A 23426-nucleotide genomic window follows, 5' to 3' on the forward strand; every position below is an offset into this window, starting at 1 on the left:
TGCCGCGTGACGTGGCATAGCCGGAGCTTTAACGCCGGAGCTGGAACTGCAGCGCCAGTCGCCAACCAGGTCTCACCCGCAAAGTCTTGTCTCGGAGCTCCATCCCACACGCCGGCTAGACAGCAGTCCCCGCCGCGCTTGTCTTTCTTCAGCTCTTTCTCTGGCTCAGTTTCCCCGAGCGGGAAAGGAGACTCGGCAACGCCCCAAACCCTTTCTGCTTCTGCCCATCGCAGGTGCCACTACCATCATGGGCCTGACCATCTCCTCCCTATTTTCCCGACTCTTCGGCAAGAAGCAGATGCGCATTTTGATGGGTGAGTGAGGCAGGGCCCACCGGGGAAGTGAGAAGGCGGGGTCTTTGGGCTTGTTTTTTCCTGTGCTGGCGGTGGTGAGAAAGAGGTGAGGGTCGGGAAGAGTGAGTCCTTAAGCGGGAACAATGGAGTTAAGGTTGAGCGATCGCCCCACACCTGTCTCACCGAGGGGCCCGGACAGGTCGTCGGGCAAGCTTTCCTCCTTGTGGGCTTGACACTCTCTCCAGGACTTTATTGAAAGTCTGACAAGATTGGATAGAGATGAGGGAAGTGGACGCTTGGGAGCGAACACTGGCATGTCCGGTTTTAAGGGTATGCTTTACATCCCCTCCTCCCCGGGTGTGAGCAGGGGTCTGGAAGGAGGCAGAACGACTGGGCTTTCTACCCCCTCCTTTCCGCTTCGTGTACACAACTGCACACTCCGTTGGTTTTCTAGCGAATGGCAAGAGGAGAGGCCGGAGCTGCCTGGGGCAGGAAGTGACCATGCCAGTGCGGTGGTGAGGGCGCTCCCAGGGTGCCCAAGGAGTCCTGGGTCTAAAGTGCTCCCTCTGCTAAATATTTCCTCCCCCTGGATTCCGTTTCATATATTTTTCTTCTATTTATTAATAAGTTTATTCTCCGAAAACAGTTTATTGTGTGTGTGTTTCCTAACTACTTTGAATAACTCTAGATATATTGGGTTTACTTTCTGGTTTCAAAACCTAGTTTTTATCTGCCTAAGATTTAATGAAGAAACTTGTAGAAACTTCAGAACAATTCATTTTATGGTAGGCTGAAGCTTTGGGGTAGCAACTTCCAAAATTTTTGTTTGTTCCAAAGATTATTTTGATTTTTAATTCTTTTAGAAGACACTTTTCAGGGGCAGTTTTTTGCTTAGCCTAAGGAGAAGGGCGGTGGCGTAAGCAATCTTTGTCTGATAATACTGTAAGCAGTGTGTACATGACAGCGAGCTCTACGTATCTGAATGTACTAAAAGGAACCCCACTTTGAACACTAAAACTTGTTGGTTCATTAGCTTGTCTTCTAGAGTGGGAGAAAGACTTTATTTTTCCGCTATACTGTCAAAACTTTTCAAAAGCAAACTCCTGTAATTTATTCAGGTTTAAAAAGAGGTAGCGCATGCACATTGGTTTTCACTTCACTTTGCTGTCAGTTCAGCTTGTTTACAATTCATAAAACAATTGTTCATTCATTCAAAAAGATAAAATACTTTTCAAAGTTTCTCAGATTTCCTTTATGAAGAGGACACTTATTTTAGGAGGACAAACATACTGTTTAAGATTTAAGTAGCTAAAAACTGGCAGTATGAAAGAAGATCTGAAGGCAAAGGAAGACTTTGGACCGTGATGAATTTCCTACCTGTTCTTTTTAATGAGTACATGATTGTGTCACTACAAATGTAGTATATTAGTCTTTACTGAAGATTTATTGTAAATGATTTTCTATTTTTTACTTCTTTAAATCCTTTGCCATGGCTAAAAATGTCAAATGGAGAAAAAAAGTAAAAGCATGTCATAAGGGCTTTCCTATATCACCTGTATTAGGGAGGCATTTCCCCCTTTGCCAAGTGATTGAAAGAAAATATAGACAAGTATTTAATTTTTTGCATTTGTGCAGGAGATAGAAGTCATGGTTTGTCATCATTCTTTTTGTTAACTGTTTTTTTGCTTATGTTTGCTATTCTTATTTTGCATTTTAACTTTAGGATATTCAGTTTTCCTTGATTAAAAACACTTTAGTCACAAGTTCCACCTGCATGGTAACTCTTCAAAGACAGCATAAACATATGAGGGATATGTGCATGAACAGGGAAAGATGATTTGGAAATTTGATCATTCTTCCATTTGTCTGGCTTTCTGAGTGATTTACAGCATAAAAATAGGTAATTTTAAAGGAGTCTGCATTTCCATGTATTGGCATTACCAGTAATTCTCTGTTCCAAATTACATTAATGTGTTTCTTTTTTCTTCATAAAACTTAGATAAAGTTCAGGCTTTCTTGAGTCAGTGACTTTTTAAATTTCAAATATTTAATTTATTATATATTATTTTTAACTTGCTACAGGATAGGTGCACTCACCAGAGAGAGACAGGGAGGGGGAAGTGAGAAAGCAGGCCACCAGGTCAGAGACTCAAATCACAGTTGGCCATGTAGGAGTCTAGTGTCTCAACCACCATGCTACCTGCTGGCCCCAGTGCCTTTAAAAAAGTTTTTTTTTTTTTTTTTTTTTTTTTTTAGCAGGATTGTTCAGAGAGAGAGAGAGAAAGGGAAAGTGAGAAGTCACATCCCCTTCCCCCCCACGGTCAAGGCTGCCTTCATCTTTTCTTTCCGGATTTCAGGCACACACATGCCCTGTGTGTTTTCCAAGCCACTGGGTTCAGGACTTTAACACAGCTGCCGGCCACATGGGATCCAACAGCCACTACCTCCATACCATCTGCTGGCCAGAAAGTAAGACAAACTGGGTTAAAAAAAAATCCTAATGCTTGAGAGTAGAAGAAACGAAGTGCATACAAGCAGGTATAAGACTTACTACAAGTGGGACCAGCAGTTAGTGTAATGGCTATGTCACTGGACTCCCACGTAGTCAACCATTGTCCGAGTCCCGGACCCAGTGGCGCAAACTCACGCCAGGCGCATGTGCGTGCGTGCCCAAGATCCCGAGAGGAGACTGGAGGAGAAGGGATTGTGGCGTGGCCATCCCCCCTGGGGGGTGATTTCTCGCTTTCTGTCTCTCTGTCTCTCTTTGTCTGTCTGGTGAGTGCACGCACCCTATAGCAAAAACCTCTCCAAAAAAAGAAAAAAAAAAGACTTACTAAAAGAAAAATTGGTCACTTACAAACTTCTCTTGATTAGAAAAACAGTGATATAATCTTGAATTGTTGTATATCTTTTATTCTTTTGTCAGAATTTTTAGATTTATGATGAGACTTCAAAAAGTTTGTGGTTAAATGGAATGAAAGTACAAGTTTTTTGTTTCGTTTTCCTACTCAGCATCTGTTTCAGTTCTAACTTGGCTTGGCTTAGCTTTGGACGTAGGAAAGGTCAATTTTTGGTTTACTTAAAAATTTAATAAAAATCTGGGACCCGCAGTTGGCGTAATGGCTATATTGCTGGACTCCCACATAGTCGACCACGGTTCGAGTCCTGGACCCGGGGGCTTAAAACTCACGCCAGGCGCATGTGCGTGCGTGCCCAAGATCCCGAGAGGAGAATGGAGAAGGGATTGCAGCGTGGCCATCCCCCCTGGGGGGTGATTTCTGGCTTTCTGTCTCTCTGTCTGTCTGGCAACTGCACTCGTCCTATAGCAAAAACCTCTCAAAAAAATTTTTTAATAAAAATCTGAGACCAGCAGTTGGCGTAATGACTATGTCACTGGACTCCCATGTAGCTGACCACAGTTCGAGTCCCGGACCCAATGGCTTAAACTCACATTGGTTGCGTGTGCGTGCATGTCCAGGATCCCAGGAGGAGAATGGAGAAGGGATTGCAGCGTGACCATGCCCCCAGGGGATGATTTCTCACTTTCTGCCTCTTTGTCTCTGTCTTTCTGGGGAGCACACACGCCCTATAGCAAAAATCTTCTAAAAAAAAAGTAATAAAAATCACCTAAAGAGGTCTTATACTTTCAAGAGATTTAGCTTTGTAGAATAGTTATAACTTTTTTTGGGGGGGGGAGAGGTTTTTTTTGCTATAGGGCGCGTGCACTCGCCAGACAGACAGAGACAGAAAGCGAGAAATCACACCCCAGGGGGGATGGTCACGCCGCAATCCCTTCTTCTCCATTCTCCTCTCAGGATCTTGGGCACGCATGCACACACGCCCGGCGTGAGTTTTAAGCCACCGGGTCCAGGACGCAAACTGCGGTCGATTACGTGGGAGTCCAGCGACATAGCCATGCTAACTGCTGGTTTCCAATAGTTATAACTTTTGTGGCTAACAGGTAGTGTAGACTCTTACATGGCCAACATGGTTCTTGTCCTGGAGCTGGTGGCTTGAAAATCACATTGGGTATGTGCGCTTATGTGCCCAAAATCCCAGAAGGAGAATGGAAGAGTAGGGATTGTAGTATGACTATCCTCCCTGGGGGGTGATTTCTCACTTTTCTTCTCATTGTCTCTATGTTTCCCTTGTGAGTGTACTATGTCATAAACCTTAAAAAAGAAAAAGTCTGATAGATTTTTGGCGACTCTCCTTTCTTCATTTTCTGTATTTTACTAAAAGAGCCAAACTTTAAGGTAGTTTACTTTTGTTTTTTTGAATTTCATGACTCATTTTCTGCTTCCTAATCCTGTTTCATACTCTAAAATTAAACCACTGTTTAAATTTAAATCAGTTCTTTCTCTTGTGAAGAAAAAAGCCCATGAATGAGGACTTAGGATAGGCTTCTTACTCTGATTTCTATGATAGTACATGTTATAGTATTTGAGAAAGAATAAACTTGCGTGGGAACCAGCAGTTAGCGTAATGGCTGTGTCACTGGACTCCCACGTAGTCAACCGTGGTTCGCGTCCCGGACCCGGTGGCTTAAAAAACTCATGCCGGGCGCATGTGCATGCGTGCCCAAGATCCCGAGAGGGGAATGGAGGAGAAGGGATTGTGGCGTGACCATCCCCCCTAGGGGGTGATTTCTCGCTTTCTGTCTCTATGTCTCTTTGTCTGTCTGGTGAGCGCACGCGCCCTATAGCAAAAAACCTCTCAAAAAATAAAAAAAAACCTGCGCCATGCTATGTAGAAGTGGGGAACAGGATTAAGAAGACATTAATGGGGAGCCAGCAGGTAGCGTGGTGGTTGGGGCATTGGACTCTCACATGGTGAATGTGGTTTGAGTCCCAGACCTGGCAACTTGCTTTCTCACTTTCCCTCTCTCTCTCTTTTTCTCTGTCCCTCTCTGGTGTATGTATGTGCGCTATAGCAAATTTTTTATTATAATTATTTTTTTTTAATTTAGTATTGTTATTATTATTATAACCAGAGAGAGAAAGAAAGTGAGAAAGCAAGCTGCCAGGTCTGAGACTTGAACCATGGTCTGTCATGTGGGAATCCACCAGCCTCTTTAAACCTGCTGGCCCCAAAGCAGATTTTTTTTTGTTTTTGATAGAGATTTTGCTATAGGGCACATCCACTTGCTAGAGAGAGAGACACACAGAAAGCAAGAAATCACCCTTTGGGGAGATGGCCAAGCTGCAATCCCTTCTCCATTTTGGGCATGCATGCACATGTACCCAGTGTAAAATAATAACAATTTTTAGTGAAAAATGGAAAATCTCCTAGACAAACTCTAAAAGAGTTGTAACACTGCAATAATTTTTTAAAAAGGGCTAAAAGGCTTGAGACTTCAGAGAGTTGTTAAAATGACCCTTCGTAGTATACAGAGTATTGTTATGTGGGTCTGAATTGCTTATAGCCTTCAGTTCTGTTTTGAACTGATAAAAGTTGAGCTGACTTACACAGGAATGTAAAGAAGGTGAATTATTTCAGTTCTTTTGACCCCCCTAGTGTTGCTTTCATCTGTTAAGTCATTTTTTATTTTAAATACTAAGAAAGTGTCTTTAAATCAATACTAATTTGAACTGATTTAAAAACCTGTGATGAGATAAATACAGGACATGCTAGGTCCTTAGAATAATGATATAATCTATGAGTTTATTAGATACTGATTATATTTATGAGGGCTTTAACAAACAATGTAGAATATATAGGCTTTGAAATTATTTATAAGCATTTAATTTTCTCATTATCATTGTAATAAAAAGGTATACCCTCTTTTTCTAGCTTAGATTTTCCTCTCAAAACAAGCACATTCTTCCCTACTTATACCTCTGCCTCTAATAAATCACTTTAAGAGTTTCGACATTACTTACATTAGAGATGAACAAGATGGAGCCATTTTTATAACACTAGCTAGCCAGGCTTTGGTTCTCCTAGCTACCCATTTGATCTCAAAATGGATTTAAGTTGGGGTAAAATTGGCCTCATGTTACTTTGTCTTCACTATAAGGGGAATAGGACATCATTATGTATTTCTTCCTCTTAGTGTCGAGGTCTTTTACCCAAAATTAAACCTATATGTAAAAGGAAAATTTATTGTATGAATCTGATGGTAACTATTCACTTGTTCTTGTGTGCTCTTTCATTCAGCTAATTTCTGTTTTCAAAAAATGGTAGTAGTTTATAGAGCTAATTAGGACTTGAGTTGGAGGATGTCTTAGATTATCTGAAGCCTTTATTTTAAGGCCAGTTTCTTTGGCCATAGTGTTTTAAAGTGACCTATTTAGAGATACTCAACTATCATTAGTTTGTGGCAGAGCTTGAGATTCGAATCTGAGTTAGCCAGATACTCTTACTACACTATACTTTTTCCCTAGGTCTAGACAGAAATATGGAAAGGAATTTTTTTCCCCAAAGAATTATTTAATTTTGTTCATTGCCATTATTTTATTTGAAGTTGACGAGAGAGAGATAGAAAGAGAGAAGGAAAGTTGAAAAGCAAGCCTCTAGATCCAGGACTAGAATTGTGGGCAACCATATGGGAGTCAAACACCTTAACTACCATGCTGCCTGCCAGCCCTATCTGCATGTTTTTCAAGCTGCTGTGTCTTGGGACTTAAACTGCAAAGTTGGACATGTGCGATCCAACTGCTTTAATCACTATGCCACCAGCTGGTCTGACCAGTCAGGTTTTCCTCCAACTGTAACTTTATTATAAATTTATTTCTTAGTGTGAGTTTTTATTCTAGATTTTAAATCTATAATGTCTTTCTAGTTGGATTGGATGCTGCTGGCAAGACAACCATTCTGTACAAGCTGAAGTTAGGAGAGATCGTTACCACCATTCCTACCATTGGTAAGAAAGTTTACAGATGACTTCTATAAATTTATTTTGTAGTGTTATCTTATAACGTAATAGATAACAATAGAATACAGTCTAATTTTGAAAATGTCTTTTTGTTAACCTGGTTATCTTAGTAGGATTTTTAGGTCACTATTCTAAAAGAATTGTACAATAAAGTTTACTTTTCTTCATGATACATCATTGCACAACAGTCACTTTTCTCTTTTGTAGGTTTTAATGTGGAAACAGTAGAATACAAGAACATTTGCTTCACAGTGTGGGATGTTGGTGGTCAAGATAGAATAAGGCTTCTTTGGAGGCATTACTTTCAGAATACCCAGGTAAGGAATGCTTTGTGTTTTTATGACTTTTCTATATGGTTTTCATGCTCTTAGGTGTGTATTACTCTGTAGTGTTTACTTGGGTATTGCTGTTTACTATGTGAATTGGCATTGTTTTTATGACTATGTCTGTAGTCTTCAGCAGATGCTTACTTGTGTTTTTGAAAGCTGAACTACCTATGGTCAGGAGAACTACATAGCCATCACAGGAAGATTTTGGAAGGTGGGATGGGATGAGTTGGGCCATGGTTCAAGAATGAGTTAGGTATCTCATCAATAGTTTTTCAGTTTTATTCTTAGTACAGACCTAACTTTCTGTCATTGCATTTTCTAATGAATGTTAGACATCTATAGCCCTTCATTTAACCCAATTAGTTTTTACTTTATTGAAAATACATCAAAGTAAATCTCTGTTGATTTGTAAAGTTTTTTTTTTTTTCCAAAGGTTTTTTCTTTTTTTTTTTTTTTTGAGAGGTTTTTGCTATAGGGCACGTGCGCTCGCCAGACAGACAGAGAGAGACATAGAGACAGAAAGTGAGAAATCACCCCCCGGGGGGATGGTCACGCCGCAATCCCTTCTCCTCCATTCTCCTCTCGGGATCTTGGGCAGGCACGCACGCACGCCCGCCCGGCGTGAGTTCTAAGCCACCGGGGAGTTCTAAGCCACCGGGTCCGGGACGTGAACTGCGGTCGACCACGTGGGAGTCCAGCGACATAGCCATTACGCTAACTGCTGGTTCCCTCTTCAAAGGTTTTTACCATAGGGCATGTATGCTTGCCAGAAAGACAGAGAGAGACATAGAGAGGGAAAGTGAGAAATTACTCTGTAGGGGGGATGGCCACGCTGCATGCAGTCCCTTCTCCATTCTCCTCCTGGGATTTGGGCTTGCACACACATGCACCAAGCATGAGTTTCAAGCTGCCAGGTCCAGGACTTGAACCTTGGTCAGCCATGTGGAAGTCTAGCATCTTAACTGCTATGCTACCTGCTGTCCCCTGGCCAATGTTTGATCAGTACACATCTCTAAGAGCTCCATTCCCTGGGAATTAAGTCCTAGGCATTTAATTTAGGAAATATTTTTTTTTCTTTTAAGACTTAACACAAGGGCCAGCCTGGCATGGTGGTTAAGGCAGCTGGATCCCACATGGCTGATTGCAACTGGGACCAGCAGTTGATCTAATGGCTATGTCCTGGACTCCCATGTAGTCAACCGCAGTTTGAGTCCTGGACCTGGTGGCTTAAACTCATGCTGGGCATGTGTGCGTGTGTACCCAAGATCCCGAGAGGAGAATGGAGAAGGCATTGCGGCGTGGCCATCCCCCCTGGGGGGTGATTTCTTATTTCTTGTCTGTCTGTCTTTTTGGCACATACATGCATCCTAGGGTAAAAACCTCTCCACAAAAAAAAAAAAAAAAGAAACAAGAAATGCTGAAATTTGAGTTTGAGTCTGTCTTCCACCAGGTTGTAGTGGTTCTCAGAGCACTAAAAGTTTTTTCAGAGGGTGGGATGTTAAAAGCATTGGTTTCCAATAAAGGGCAGACTTGAAATTTGCTAGACCAAAGGAAATTATGTTATTTAATGGCTGTAGCCTCAAGTAAGTATCAGGTGCCTCTGCCAAGCCCACTTCCATGGCACTTCTGAAGATTTAACTTTTTTTTTTAATATATAGATAAATCAAGCTAAATAAAAATATATCAAGAGATCTTTTTTTTTTTTTGAGAGGTTTTTTGCTATAGGGCACATGCACTCACCAGAAAGACAGAGACAGACAGCAAGTGAGAAATCAAAACCCCGGGAGTATGGCCACACCGCAATCCCTTCTCCTTTATTCTCCTCTTGGGATCTTGGGCATGCACACACACGTGCCCAGCATGAGTTTAAGCCACTGCGTCTGGGACTTGAACCATGGTCTATTACATAGGAGTCCCGTGAGATAGCCATTACGCCAACTGCTGGTCCGAGACAATCTTTGATAAGTGAGAAATATTCAGAAATTAAGGGGTCAGTGAAAATAATATTTAAAGTAAAAACTTAAATGTACTAGGAATAGATGATTTTAGGATTGTATTATGCCACGGGGCACTTTCTATAGCCAGAGAAAGAGATAAAGTGAGAGAAAGTGAGAAATTACCCCCTCGGGGGGGAGATGGCTACACTGCAGTCTCTTCTTCTCCATTCTCCTGAGATTAGGGGCATGTATGTGCATATACCTGGCATGATTTTCAAGATGCCATGTCTGGAATTCAAACCATGGTTGGTTGTGTGGCACATGTGCTTGTGCCCAAAATCCCAACAGGAGAATGGAGAAGGGATTCTCATGTGCCCTTTCCCCACAGGGATAGGGAGGGATGACTCCCTGTCTCTGGTGAGTGTATGCATGCCATACCAAAACTTAAAAAACAAAATAAAAAGTCTTCCTGGTTGTATTTTCATCTCCCCCTGGGGTAGGGGTGGGGAGGGATTTTACCACCATGTCACCTGCTGGTTCCACTAAAAACAGATTTTTAACAAATCCAATAAAATTAATCGCCCTCATTTTGTAGCTGAAAATTTTACAATTTTCCATGTATTTTTTTAAACAGATTTTTGCTATACTGTGCGTGCACCTGCTGGACAGACACAGAGACAGAAAGTGAGAAATCACCCCTGGGGGATAGCCACACTATAATCCCTTCTCCTTCATTCTCAAGATTTAGGGCACACATGCACACATGCCTGGCGTGAGTTTCAAATCATTGGGTCTGGGACTCTTAACCATGGTTGGCCACATGGCAGCCCAGCAACGTAACCACTATGTCATCTGCTGGTCCCATAGTTTCCCATTTAAAAGTTTTTAGAAAAAGTTGAACTTGGGACCAGCAGTTAGCATAATGGCTATGTCACTGGACTCCCATGTAGTCGACCGCAGTTCGAGTCGCAGACCCGGTGGCTTAAACTCATGCTGGGAGCGTGTGCATGCATGCCCAAGATCCCGAGAGGAGAATGGAGGAGAAAGGATTGTGGTGTGGCCATCCCCCCGGGGGGTGATTTCTCGCTTTCTGTCTCTCTGCCTCTGTCTGTCTGGCGAGCCCACAAGTGCCCTATTATCATAAAACAAACAAACAAACAAAAAAACGTCTCCCCCCCAAAAAAAAGAAAGTTGAGCTCAATTAATTGCTTCCCAGTTCCCATTTCTTTTGTAGTATAGAATTCTTATATTTATAAACATTTTTAAGAATTGTTACTTTTTTAAGAAAATTACTTTAAAGAATTACTTGTTTTATTTATTATTATTTTCGAATTTGGTATGAGCTAACCAGAGAGTAAGAAAGCAAGCTTCAAGGTCTAGGAACTGAACCACAGTCAGTCATGTGGGAGACCAGTGTTTCAACTACCAGGCCATTGTTATTTTTTAATTTGACCAGAGAGAGACAAAGAAAGGGAGAGAAAGTGAAAAAAGCTGGCTGCTAGGTCTGGGACTCAAACCACAGTTGGCCTTATGGGAGTCCAGCTACCTAACTACCACTCCACCTGCTGGTCCCACTCTCTTCTTTTTCTTAAGAATTTCTTCTTTGATCACAAGAACTTTGGATTTTTCTTGATATATTTTGCCTAAGGCTTCCTTTTCATTCTGGAGTTGGCAGGCAGCATTCTGAAGCTAGGTGTTTTCTTCATGATGACGGACATAAAACTACTATAGTACCCCCTCCTGTTTTCCACTTCTTTTTAACTTGGTACATGCCTTTGAGTGAATAAGCAAATTCAGTTAGTAAATTCATGATTCCTTAGGCTCTTGGGTTTATTTCCTTTTATCCCACTTTGTGACAGTTTTGTTACTTACACCTACTTGCATTTAAATGTGACAGTAGAGAAGGGGAAAGGGATAAAATTTATTCTTCTTAGTATAGTTGAGAAAAGTGATCAGTTGGTTGAGAGTAAGATTTTCTATTAGATTAGAAATAACATTACTAAGTTAAAAATCACAAATACTGCTCCAATCAGTTTTCAGTATTAGAGCCCTGAGGTTTTGTTGTTGTTGCTGTTAAATAAATATCCAACCCTTGTTACATGTTTTGCTAAATATATGGTGTTCCATATTTAGTATGTCCTTTAACTGTTATAATTTATTAAAACAATTTTTCCCCAGGGTCTTATTTTTGTGGTAGATAGCAACGATCGTGAGAGAATTCAGGAAGGCGCAGAAGAGCTGCAGAAAATGGTAAGAATATACAATAAACTTAAAATTCTCAAAAAAAATTTTTTTTGGGTGGCAGCGGTGGTGTTAGTGATTGGATTACACACTTTTTTTTTTCAGAGCTCGAAAGAACCTATATAATCAACAGGTTTTTAAGAATGTGCAATACAGGGAACCAGCAGTTAGCGTAATGGCTATGTCACTGGACTCCCACGTAGTCGACCGCGGTTCGCATCCTGGACCCAGTGGCTTAAAACTCATGCCGGGCGCGTGTGCGTACGTGCCCAAGATCCCGAGAGGAGAATGGAGGAGAAGGGATTGCGGCGTGACCATCCCCCCTGGGGGGTGATTTCTCGCTTTCTGTCTCTATGTCTCTCTCTGTATGTCTGGCGAGCGCACACGCCCTATAGCGAAAAAACCTCTCCCCCCCAAAAAAAAAGAATGTGCAATACAAATCTACAGAGCTTTTTTTTTTTTTTTAAATAATTATTTAACTTTTTACTTTTTAAAATTTGACTAGAGAGGGACACAGTGAGAGAGAGAGAGTAAAAAAGTGAGAAAGCAACTCACCAGGGTCCAGGACTTGAACTCCAGTCAGCCATGCGGGAGTCTAGCGCCCTTAATCATCACACTACCTGCCAGCCCTCTACAGAGCTTTTTAAAAATCATACTGAAGAGTAGCTTCATTAAGTTGAGAGAAAGGTGCAATTTGTTTTTTTGAATGCTCCATGGGTGATTTTGATGCCCGTCTTTAGTTGAGAACATCTGATTTTACAGTCCCTTATTTTACAGATATAAAAATCTATGGTTTTAAAGTAGTTTTGACACCTGTGAATCACTATTCTCAAGATTAGGCTGCTTTCCCTATGCTGTGCCTATAATTATTTCAGAAATGTTTGCTAACAGCAACCATGATCAAGAATTGCTTCTTCAGCCAGCTGGTGGTGTGGTGGTTTAGGTGGCTAGATCTCATACTGCCAACTTCATAAATCAAGTCCAGGATCCAGTGGCTTGAAAAACATGCAAGCACGTGGGACCAGCAGTTAGCATAATGGCTTTGTCGCTGGACTCCCATATAGTCGACCGTGGTTCGAGTCCCGGACCCGGCGGCTTAAACTCACACCAGGCACGTGTGCGTGCGTGCCCAAGATCCCGAGAGGAGAATGGAGGAGAAAGAAAGAGACTGCAGTGTGGCCACCCCCCCTTGGTGATTTCTCGCTTTCTGTCTCTGTCTTTCTGGTGAGCGCACGTGCCCTGTAGCAAAAACCTCTCCAAAAAAAAAAAAAATCCAAAAAACAAAAAACATGCAAGCAGGTGTACATGCATGCCCAAAATCCCAAGAGGGAAAGGGAGATGGGATTGTGACATGACCATCCTTCTTGGGGAGTAATTTTTCTGTTTTTAACAAGTACCCATGTCCTATAGCAAGCCTAAAAGAAAAGAATTCTTCTGGAGAGTAGTGGCAGTTTGCTCCACAACTGCACTTTCATCTCCCCTGGGGGGGGGGTAGTTTCTCTCTTTCTTTCTTGCTATCACTCTGTCACTGGTGAGTGCACATGCACAAACAAATCCTGAAGGGAGAAAAATTGCGGAGGAACCTTGTCATGGTTTCAGACTTTCAGTCATTAAATATTCACTGAAATGAAGCCTTAAGTCTCATGTATGATTCCTGAGACTAGAGTGTAATTTGTAAAACCACTGTGCTAGTAGAGGGTATGTGTAGTTTGGTCACTGCAGCTATTTTCCTAATGAGTTAAAAACCACCAACAACTTCTCTTTTGGGTTTGTGAACAGTTTTGAGATATTCATGTACTGTAAATTTTACCCATTTAAAATGTCAGTAATTCTTTGTGTACAATCTAATATTAGAAATTTTTCATCACCCTAAAAAGAAATCATGGATCATCAGCACTCACTCTCCATTCTCTCCTCCACAACTCCTGACTACTAATTTCCACTTCTATGCAGTCAGATATTCTGCATATTCACATAAATAAAATCTTATAATATGGGGTCTTTTATGAGTAGCTTTTTCATTTAGCATAATTTTTAAAGATTCATTTGTGTTGAATCATGTATCAGGACTTCTACCAGCTTCCGTTCTTGGCACTCTTGCATTTTTTCATGACAGTCCTACTGCCCTAATAATTGTATTGTCCCAGTGTTATCTGGTCCAGCTGGCTAGAAAGTTCAGAAAGACAATTAGTTGAATACCTTCGCTACTAAGCACCATAACATGCTGCCATTTACGCTGTATATTTTATTTATTTATTTTAAATTTTTATTTATTTTTTGGAGAGGTTTTTGCTATAGGGCACATGGGCTCTCCAGCCAGAGACAGGCAGAGAGACAGAAAGCGAGAAATCACCCCCCAGAGGAGATGGTCACTCCGCAATCCCTTCTCTACTCTCCTCTCTGGATCTTGAGTACACACGCACATGCGCCCAGCATGAGTTTAAGCCACTGGGTCTGGGAATTGAATCGCCGTCAACTACGTGGGAGTCCAGCGACATAGCCATTACCCTAACTGCTGGTCCCTATGCTGTGTATTTTCTTTGCCCTTGTCAATTCTGACCCTTAATCGATCATCATTGAGGCTAAATGAATGGTTTACCTGAAGGAGTATTTGATGACTGACTTAAAAAACAGTTTTGCAAGCTGGCAGCTGGCATGGTGGTTAGGGCATTCAACTCCCACATGGCTGATCATGGTTTGAGTCCTGGACCTAGCAGCTTGCTTTCTCATGTTCCTTTTCTCTCTCCATCTCATTCTGGTTAGATTAAAAAATAAAAAATAAAGGGCCAGCAAGTGGTGCAGTGATTAAGAGTACTGGACTCCCCCATGGCCAACAGTTCAAGTCCCAGACCTGGTGGTTTGCTTTCTCACTTTCCATCTCTCTCTTCCCCTGTCTGACCAAATTAAAATAAGGTATCTTTAGAAAAAGGAATAAAAAATAGTAACAAATAAAAATAAAATTTTTAAAAAGTTTTAAAAGCATGTGATTGTTTAGGAGTTAAACACTGAAGGACTTAAGAGAATCTTAAATTTATATAAAGAAATATGGTTGATATTTTAATAATATATTTAGTGTAGAGTAAAAGGTATATACTGGAAAACAGTGTTTCACTTAGTTCTCTACAATTGGATTCCACTTTGATAGCTGTTAATGCCTTTGGTTTTATTTCCAGCTTCAGGAAAATGAGTTGCGAGATGCAGTGCTGCTGCTTTTTGCTAACAAACAGGATTTGCCAAATGCTATGACCATCAGTGAAATAACAGATAAATTAGGTCTTCAGTCACTTCGAAACAGAACAGTAAGTATTTGCAGATTGATTTTAGCCAATTAGAGTTATTAGTTATTGCTTAGTATTCAGTTTAAACATTTATTATCCCCTTTGAGTGGATAATGAACACATCATTTATTTTAAAAAAAAAGGTAGTATTCTGTTTTAATTATACAAAAGTCAGCTCGTTTAGGCCTTCAGCACTTTATAAATATTGTGTTCAATTTTACTTTAAATTTTACATTTAATTTAGTAAATTCTTTAAGAATCCAAGGGTTTAAATATCTTTATTTGGGAGCCAGCAGGTGGCATAGTGGTTAAGGTGCTGGACTCCCATGTGGTGCTGTGGTTCAAGTTCTGGATCCAGTGGATTTCAGTGTGGCCATCCTGGAGTGGGGGGAGGGTTCATTTTCTGTGTCTTTATCTCTTAGACAAGTGTACAAGCACTACTGCAAAAATATCTCTCTCAAAAAATTTGTATTTGATTTTGTTAACATATCTTTACTACTGCTAAAGATGTGGAAAACCATTGGAAGAGAATTGGAATATCGAAAGATGATTAATATTCTTAATTTTTATCTTTTAGGTAGCTTTATAGGAAATATTCTGTAATTTGTTTTTATTATCAAGAGTCCAATATCTAACAGCTATATTTGAGATAATGTTATGTGGTTTTACTTGTTAACATCATAAGCTTGTGGCAGGGAACCAGCAGTTAGCGTAATGGCTATGTCACTGGACTCCCACATAGTTGACCGTGGTTCGCGTCCCGGACCTGGTGGCTTAGAACTCACACCGGGCGCGTGTGCGTGCATGCTTGCCTGCCCAAGATCCCGAGAGGAGAATGGAGGAGAAAGGATTGCGGCGTGACCATCCCCCCGGGGGGGGGTGATTTCTCGCTTTCTGTCTCTGTGTCTCTGTCTGGCGAGCACATGCGCCCTATAGCAAAAACCTCTCCAAAAAAAAAAAAAGCTTGTGGCAGAACCTTGAATTATGATATTAAACAACTTTAAAGGTATTTCTAATGTAAGATTATAAAAATACTGTACTTGTTCTCTAGTAGTTTATCATTTTAGACCAGTGATTGAAATGTTGGCAAAACACAGTATATTGTTTTGTATATTTGTAGTATCAGACTCTTCATGTCTTGTGCTTTACAGTAGTTCAGCATTAACTTAAGGTAAATACTGTACTGTGGCAAACAAACTAACCGAGATATCCCAGGCTGATCTAAAGAAGAAAAACAAAATGATCCAAGTTTCCTACACCGTGAAGTTACCTTTTACCCAATCTTCTAGGCCACCAGCTGTTTGGTATTCATATCATTATTAGCAAAATGGTGTACAGTTACAGGAGATATTAATTACCATTTAAAAAGGTGGGCCTTTTTGGAATGCATGCGACTAAAGACAGTGAAATTACTGAAAAGCTTACCTTTAAAATATCAAATCCTACTCTTTACCAATTTGCCTCTTCTACTTTGAACTTTGTTTTATGGGAAAAAAAGAGGATTGTAAAGAGCAGGTGGGTAGTTTATTGATATTACTAATTTCATCATGAATCTTCTACTTAGATTTAATTGGTGGAAGTTGACTAAATCTAACTAAGTAAAAATGTAGCTTTAAATATGAGGGCAGTTTTCTGAGAAGCAAGAGGTCTTAGTAAAAGGACTCTAAAAGGGTAGTCTGGAGTAACCTATACAGTTACTGAGATCATTAAATATAAAGTTAATTGGGTGGGTCCCATGGCCAAGTGGTTAAGGGAGCTGGATCCCACATGGCCATTAGGTTCAAATGTCAAGCCTGGCAACTTGAGATACACACCAGGTGCATATGCATGCATGCCCCAAATCCTGACAGGATGAAAATGGAGAAGAGATTCCTGTGACCACACCTCATTTAGGGGTGCTTTTTCCCTCCCTTTCTGGCAAGTAGTTGTACCTTAACAACAAAAAAAAATCTCTCTCAAAAAAAAAAAAAGGGGAACCAGCAGTTAGGGTCATGGACTCCCACGTAGTCAACCACGGTTCACGTCCCGGACCTGGTGGCTTAAACTCACGCCAGGCGCTTCTGCGTGCGTGCCCAAGATCCTGAGAGGAGAATGGAGAAGGGATTGCGGCATGGCCATCCCCTCTGGGGGGTGATTTCTCGCTTTCTGTCTCTGTCTCTGTCTGGCGAGCACACGCGCCCTATAGCAAAAACCTCTCAAAAAAAAAAAAATACACACACACACACATATGTAAAATTAATCATTTGTGAAATGTTAGTACCTGTAAATATTTGATCAACTTTATTCCTTTGGTTTTATATATAGTTTCTTTTTTCTTATATGTGCCATAATTGATGATTTGGTAATACCCTTGGGCATCCGGAGGAATATACTTAATGTTTTGATTCAGAAAGTTTTAATGGTTTTATGTTAATCAAGTATTTTCTTGTCCTTTTTTATTTTTTACAGTGGTATGTACAAGCCACTTGTGCTACACAAGGAACTGGTCTATATGAGGGACTTGACTGGCTATCAAATGAACTTTCAAAACGTTAAGTGAAACCGGACATCAAACTAAGGACACGTTTGACAAAATTGGTCTAGCCTGTTATAACAAGATTAGTTTCCATCTTGGTTATTAAATGGTATCTAGAACTATTTTTGGTAGAATATCCCAGAGTTTAAACTTATTTTGTTGCCAATTATTGTTTATCAGGTATGTTGCTAGTTAGCAATATGCTTGGTTTAAAAGAAAGTCTTGGAGGTGGAAAATGTCCTCATTTTACTTCCCTTAAGCCTTTATTTGGACAGAGCTATTCTGAGACTTTTAAATAAATGCCCTTTGAATATTTTTTGAGACCACAACAAATAATGTTTTAGAGTTATCTCCTTTCTACTTTATTGATATCTTTATCATTCCTGAGACAGTCTGCTGATTTTAAAATGTATCATTCCATTGTATTTATTTCTCTCCCTTGCCAATAAGATTTTCTAATACTGCTTGTATCAGCCAGGGAAATGCTCCAAGACACTATTTAGCTCTCTTGAACAGAGAAACGTATTTTTTTCCCGTATTAGTAAGTCCTGGCTTTTTCATCAGATTTACCTTTTTCTTGGTATGGTTTGGATTTGATAGCTGCTTAGTTCTGAGTTGGTTGCAAAGAGTTTACATTGAGATGGTTTTTAATACTCAGCAGGTTGTCTTCCTTTATATTATATTTTTATTTGCATGTTGCTTTTAGTATCAGCCTGGCTCTTTGCCCAGTATATGACAATTGGGTTGAAGTCTTACTGTTTATTGGTAAACCTATCTTGATAAGTTTTTGAAAAATTCATCAAATCCAGTAAGTTTTTATAACCCATTTGGAATTATTCCTAATAAAATGATAAAATACATAACTGTGTTCTTTTTAATCTTAAAATATTTGAAATGTATTTTCTTATGCTGCAGAGTTGATCTGTGTGTTTTATATACTATATCCAATAATCTAGATTACACTGGATTTATTGATTGTTTTAATTGGAAATTAATTGCGGGTATCAGAGTTGGGAGAAACAGCAAAAATGTTTCTTTTTTAAAGTAGTATTTTGATGCTATAAATCAGACCAAGAGTTTGTATTAAAATGAACTGCCCAAAAAGCACATATGGAAATACTTAGTTTTAGAGCTAACATTAGGGGACCAGCAGGTGACATGGTGGTTAAAGGCACTAGATTCCCACATGGCTGATCATGGTTTGAGTCCTGGACCTGGTGGCTTGCTTTTTCACTTTCCCTTTCACTCTCTCTAGTCAAATTAAATAATAACAAATGGAAATAAATAAATCAATATTTAGAGTTAATGTTAGTGTGAAGATAAACTTTTAGCATGTGGCCAGCAAGTGGCATGGTGGTTAAAGGCACTGGACTCCTAAATGGGCCACCGCAGTTTGAGTCTCTGACTTGGCGACTGACTTTTTCACTTACTTTCGCTCTTTTGCTCTGTATCTCTCTCGTCAAAATTAAAATAAATAAAGAAATAAATATATTTTTTAAAAAAGCTTAAATTTTTAAGTGCTATTTGCATGCAAAATACAGACTGTTAGTGATACTACTTACTTCTTTTCCACAAAGAACAAAATACACAATGACTTTCCTTTTTTTTTTTTTTTTTTTTTTGTTAAGGCTTTAGGCTTTGGCTATAGGTTGTGTGTGCTTGTCACAGAGAGAAAGTGAGAGGGACAGTGAGAAATCAGCCCCGAAAAGGGGATTGCAACAAAGCAATTCTTTCTCCTTGAATTTCCTCTTGAGATTTTGGGCACACATGCTTTGTGTGATTTTTTGGGCCGCTAGATATGGGACTTGAACTGCAGCCAGCCGTATGAGAGCACCCCCACCCTTTTATTTTTTTAATTTTTAAATTTTAATTTAATTTAATTTAATTTTTTTTTTTTTTTTTTTTACAAATTTCAGAATTTCAATAGCAAGCTGGATGTGACTAATTCTTGTTAATAAGACAATAAAAGGGGCCGGTAGGTGGCGTCATGGTTAAGGGTGCTGGCCTTGCACATAGCTGATCACTGATTGAGTCTTGGACCTGGTGACTGGCTTCCTCACTTTCCTTCTCTTACTCTGTCCCTCTCAGGTCAAGTTAAAAATGGAAGGATGGAAGGAAGTTAGAGCCTTTGTCCCTACACAGATTTTTTTTTTAAAAGGCAATAAATGTATTCACATTACTTTCACCTATTAAGTTAATAAGAACTAAACTCGACCACTTTAAATAACTTAGTTTGTTGTTCTTTAAATTTTGCTACAGGGTGAACATTTGCCAGGGAGAGAAAAGGAGGGAGAGGGGTAGACAGAGAGAGTAATCTCCCCACCCCCCACAAGGGGGATGGAGATACTGTAGTCCCTTTTCCATTCTCTGCTTGGAATTTTGGGCATCCCTGTACATGTGCATAGCATGTTTTTCAATCTGCCAGATCTAGAACTGGAACGAGGTATTTGGCCATATGGGACTGTGCCATAACCACCACACCACCTGTTACACCTAAACTGTAACTTTTACTAACAGGAATAGTTAAAGGAACTGGATAGGTTCATTATATTTTGGCAGGGTAACATGGGAGAAGAATATGACTTTTTCTACATTGTGCCAGAGAGCAGAAGTGACAAGGATACAACTCATTTTAAATTTTAAGACACTTGTTCCTAAGAATATGAGCTGATAATAAATTGGGCTAGTCCCCAAATTTTATTTCCAAAACCTAATACATGATTGTAAAAAAATGAATATTTTTTTAACTAAGGAAAAACAAACAAACAAAAAAAACCACCCTGGATTAAGCAAAAGAAAATTGGAATTAAGTGTTAATGATTATACAGAATAGGTTACTGAGATAAAATATAATTTAACCAGTTTATGTCACTTGATGTTTCAGAGAGATTTTTGCTATAGGGTACATGCACTTACCACAGAGACAGAAAGTGAGAAATCACCCCCAGGAGTGATGGCCACGCCACAATCCCTTCTTTATTCTCCTCTTGGGATTTTGAGCATGCACGCACACACTCCTGATGTGAGTTTCAAGCCTCCAGGTCTGGGACTCAAACCATCAGCCATGTTGGAGTCCAGAGATATAACCAATATGCCACCTGCTGGCCCCAGTGTCACTTGATGTTATTAAGTCTAACTTATTTAGCCCACTAGGTGAATTATTTTTCCTTCCAAATAAGAGAGGTCTCATTTTTTTGTTGGACAAAGTTAAAATATGGTACAATATGTGTAGTTTATGGGCTATCAACTAGGAGATATAAAACTTCAGTAAGTTCAGGGTTAGGACTATTTTTCAATATAAGGACTATAGTAAAATCACCACTGTGTTTTAAAAACTAGAACTGGCACTCTAGAGCTGTGATTGTGCATCTTACATTGGAAACTGGATCCCACATGACTGACCAGGGTTCAAGTCCTGGATCCTGTGGTTTAAAAGACATGCTGGGGCACATGTACTTGTGTATTGAAGTACTGGAGGAGGGAGTGCTTTTTCTTTTGCTCACTCTGTCTGGCAAGCACACCCACCCTCTGATAATTAAAAACAAAACAAAAAAAACTAACAAGTTAAAGATCCTTTCATGGACTTTAAAAGAGGGAATAGAGGGACTCCATATAATCTTATTTGTGATATAGGGCTGCTCTTAATACCACTGGAAATGACTGCATTAAGAGACAAATTGGGTGCCCGCCAGCAGTGTGAAGGTTAAGGCTTCTGGATCCCACATAGCCAACAACTACAGGTTGAGTCCTAGATGTTTTAAAAAAAGACAAATTGGGCTCACCTGCAGTTGTGCAGGCAGTAAAGGCAATGCCACATACTTCTGGATACCATGTGGGAAGGTTCCATGTTCCTATCCTAGGTCTTCCTCAACATCCCTACAAATGTGCTTTATATTCTGGTTAGCTCTGGGGCTGCAGGAAAATCATAGCATGAACATCTTATAGAGAGTGCCATCTCTCCCTCTCTCCAGAAATAAAATTATATAAAAAAAGAGAAAATAAGATTGCTAGTTTTCACTAAATGGGTTTAAAAAGATATATGAGATTGCCTGTAAAGGTCATCAAAGTTCATGGAAAATGCATATTATAAAAAAATGGCCTGGGTTTAAAATTCTTTTCATCCTACAATAAAGTTGTACTATAATTCTATTTTTCTACAAACTTTTTGAATTCCCACATAGTTCCTTAAAGTGTTAACTTGGCAGATATTTTCCATTCCTAGAAATTTCTTTTTCTTCAGTTGTGTTGATTTAAAAAAAAAAAAAATCAAGTGTCAGTTTCAAAAATACTTCTAGCCTGGAAGTGCTGAATAGTTCATCCAAGACTTCAGGTTTCTACCACATGCTTATCCTCTTCACATCAAAAAGTTGGGGACCACCTGTGGTGTAAAAATAACACATTTTTATGACAACACTAAGTTTGGAGACAAGTGTTTTCAGTGGGTAAAGGCAGGCTTTGGAGTCAGGCAGACCTAAATGTTAATAACCACTCTAGCATTTACAGCAAGCAGTGTGACCTGTCACAGACACTTTTCTAAGCCAGCTCCCTACAAGTAAAAAGACAGTACCATGCACTTCATGGGGAACCTCTGTGTGGACTTACATGACTTTATAGAGAGAGATGCACAACACATACACAAAAAATGGACATTATATTTATGAACAAAATCAGTTACTAAAAATGATGGGACACTCAACATGTTTTAAAAAACGACAGCTTTAAGTTAAGTGGCAGATAACACCCTGCCCGGTGATGAATACATAAGCAAATAGGTGAGACTCTTGGCTCCATACTTGTGTGAATCCGATCAATTCCTCACTGAACATAAAGAATAACATCTAGAACACCTGTAAAATGGAAATCGCGGGATTATTGTGAAGATTAAACCAAGCAATAAGAACTAGCTAGTATTTATGAAGCACTTCATAAGTCACCAGGCACATAAACATTAAGCACTTAAAATGTGCTTATAGAACAGTGCTTGGCAAGTAGTAAAAAATATTAGCTATCATTTATTCCTGTATTCAGCATGTGTATGTTCCACGTATGAGGTAAGCACTATTGAAAGTCTCCCTTCAAGGCAACCTGCAGTGTGACAGGCATGCCGGAGGTGATCAATAAAATCTGGATAGTTTCGCCTCAATTTTAACCTCCACCTTCACACTCCGCCTTACAGGCCCTTTAAATAGACGAATAAGTGAAGACAGGCGGAGGAGTACTTTACCTGAAGGACAGGAAATCTCTGGAATACCATCTCCTGGTTCGTATAGGTCCAGGTACAAGAGGGCGAGGAGGGAGACGATGGACCCCACTGACAGTCCTCAGGCTCCGCTCCGCCGGGCTTGGCTTCTTTGTACCAACGGAAGACGGAGCCGGAGGGATCCCCAAATTCGAGGCTAAGCTTGGGGCACACCGGGAAGCCCGCCATGAGGTAGCGCGGCAACTGCAGCTCGGTAAAGGCGGGCGGGTTGCGCTCCACCTTGTACTTGACATCGCCGATCTGCAGCACCGCGCCGTCCTGCCAGGCGTCCACGTTGAGCACGTCCTCGGCCACTGCCTCCTCGCGGTAGTACAGCTTCACCACCGGCTCGCAGGCCGCGGCCAGCTCAGGCTCAGGCCCAGGCCCAGGCCCAGGCCCAGGCCCAGGCCCAGGCCCTGCACCGGCCGCGCCGCTGCTCGCATTCGGACGGTTCTTCCTGCTCTTCTTGGTGGCGGCCGCCTTCGCGTGGCCCTTGAGGGCGTTGGTGGCGATCCGGCTGAGGGCACGACCCAGCGGCTCGCTCTGGTCGCGCTGCATGTTCTTATGGCTGCCGTCGGCCAGCGCGAACGACAAGCTCAGCTTGGGCTCCGAGGGCACACAGCGGACCACGGCGCGCTCCATCACGCCCGCTGCCGTCTCGCCCGCCGCCTCGGCCCGGCTGCGCCGCTCCACCGCCGTCCGCACCCCACGAAGCGC

The 23426-nt window shown here is 40.7% G+C and overlaps 2 protein-coding genes, 1 long non-coding RNA gene and 1 pseudogene across 3 annotated transcripts; 2 read left to right on the forward strand and 2 right to left on the reverse strand.

The window, feature by feature from the left end:
- The first annotated feature begins 6 nt into the window (after positions 1–6).
- On the forward strand, positions 7–18330 carry LOC102474929 (ADP-ribosylation factor 4). The gene is made up of 6 exons (XM_006163861.1): positions 7–314; positions 7078–7158; positions 7378–7487; positions 11615–11686; positions 14851–14976; positions 17404–18330. Exons 1-6 carry the CDS (start codon positions 248–250, stop codon positions 17488–17490), a joined length of 543 nt encoding a protein of 180 aa, XP_006163923.1. The 5' UTR covers positions 7–247; the 3' UTR covers positions 17491–18330.
- Positions 325–2372, forward strand: LOC114005195 (uncharacterized). The gene is made up of 2 exons (XR_003547075.1): positions 325–623; positions 748–2372. It is a non-coding gene; the product is annotated as an uncharacterized LOC114005195 (long non-coding RNA).
- LOC114005196 (uncharacterized) lies at positions 5570–5612 on the reverse strand (annotated as a pseudogene).
- A 2948-nt stretch (positions 18331–21278) lies between the features above and the next one.
- On the reverse strand, positions 21279–23420 carry LOC102475772 (2',5'-phosphodiesterase 12-like). Its single transcript, XM_027766424.1, has 2 exons — positions 22695–23420; positions 21279–21848 (listed from the first exon to the last, which is right to left on the reverse strand). The coding sequence occupies exons 1-2, from the start codon at positions 23349–23351 to the stop codon at positions 21825–21827; spliced, it is 681 nt and encodes a 226-aa protein (XP_027622225.1). The 5' UTR covers positions 23352–23420; the 3' UTR covers positions 21279–21824.
- Positions 23421–23426: the final 6 nt, after the last annotated feature.

Source organism: Tupaia chinensis, unplaced genomic scaffold (assembly GCF_000334495.1).
Source record: "Tupaia chinensis unplaced genomic scaffold, TupChi_1.0 Scaffold143351_1, whole genome shotgun sequence".
In the NCBI taxonomy this organism is placed as follows: Eukaryota; Metazoa; Chordata; class Mammalia; order Scandentia; family Tupaiidae; genus Tupaia; species Tupaia belangeri.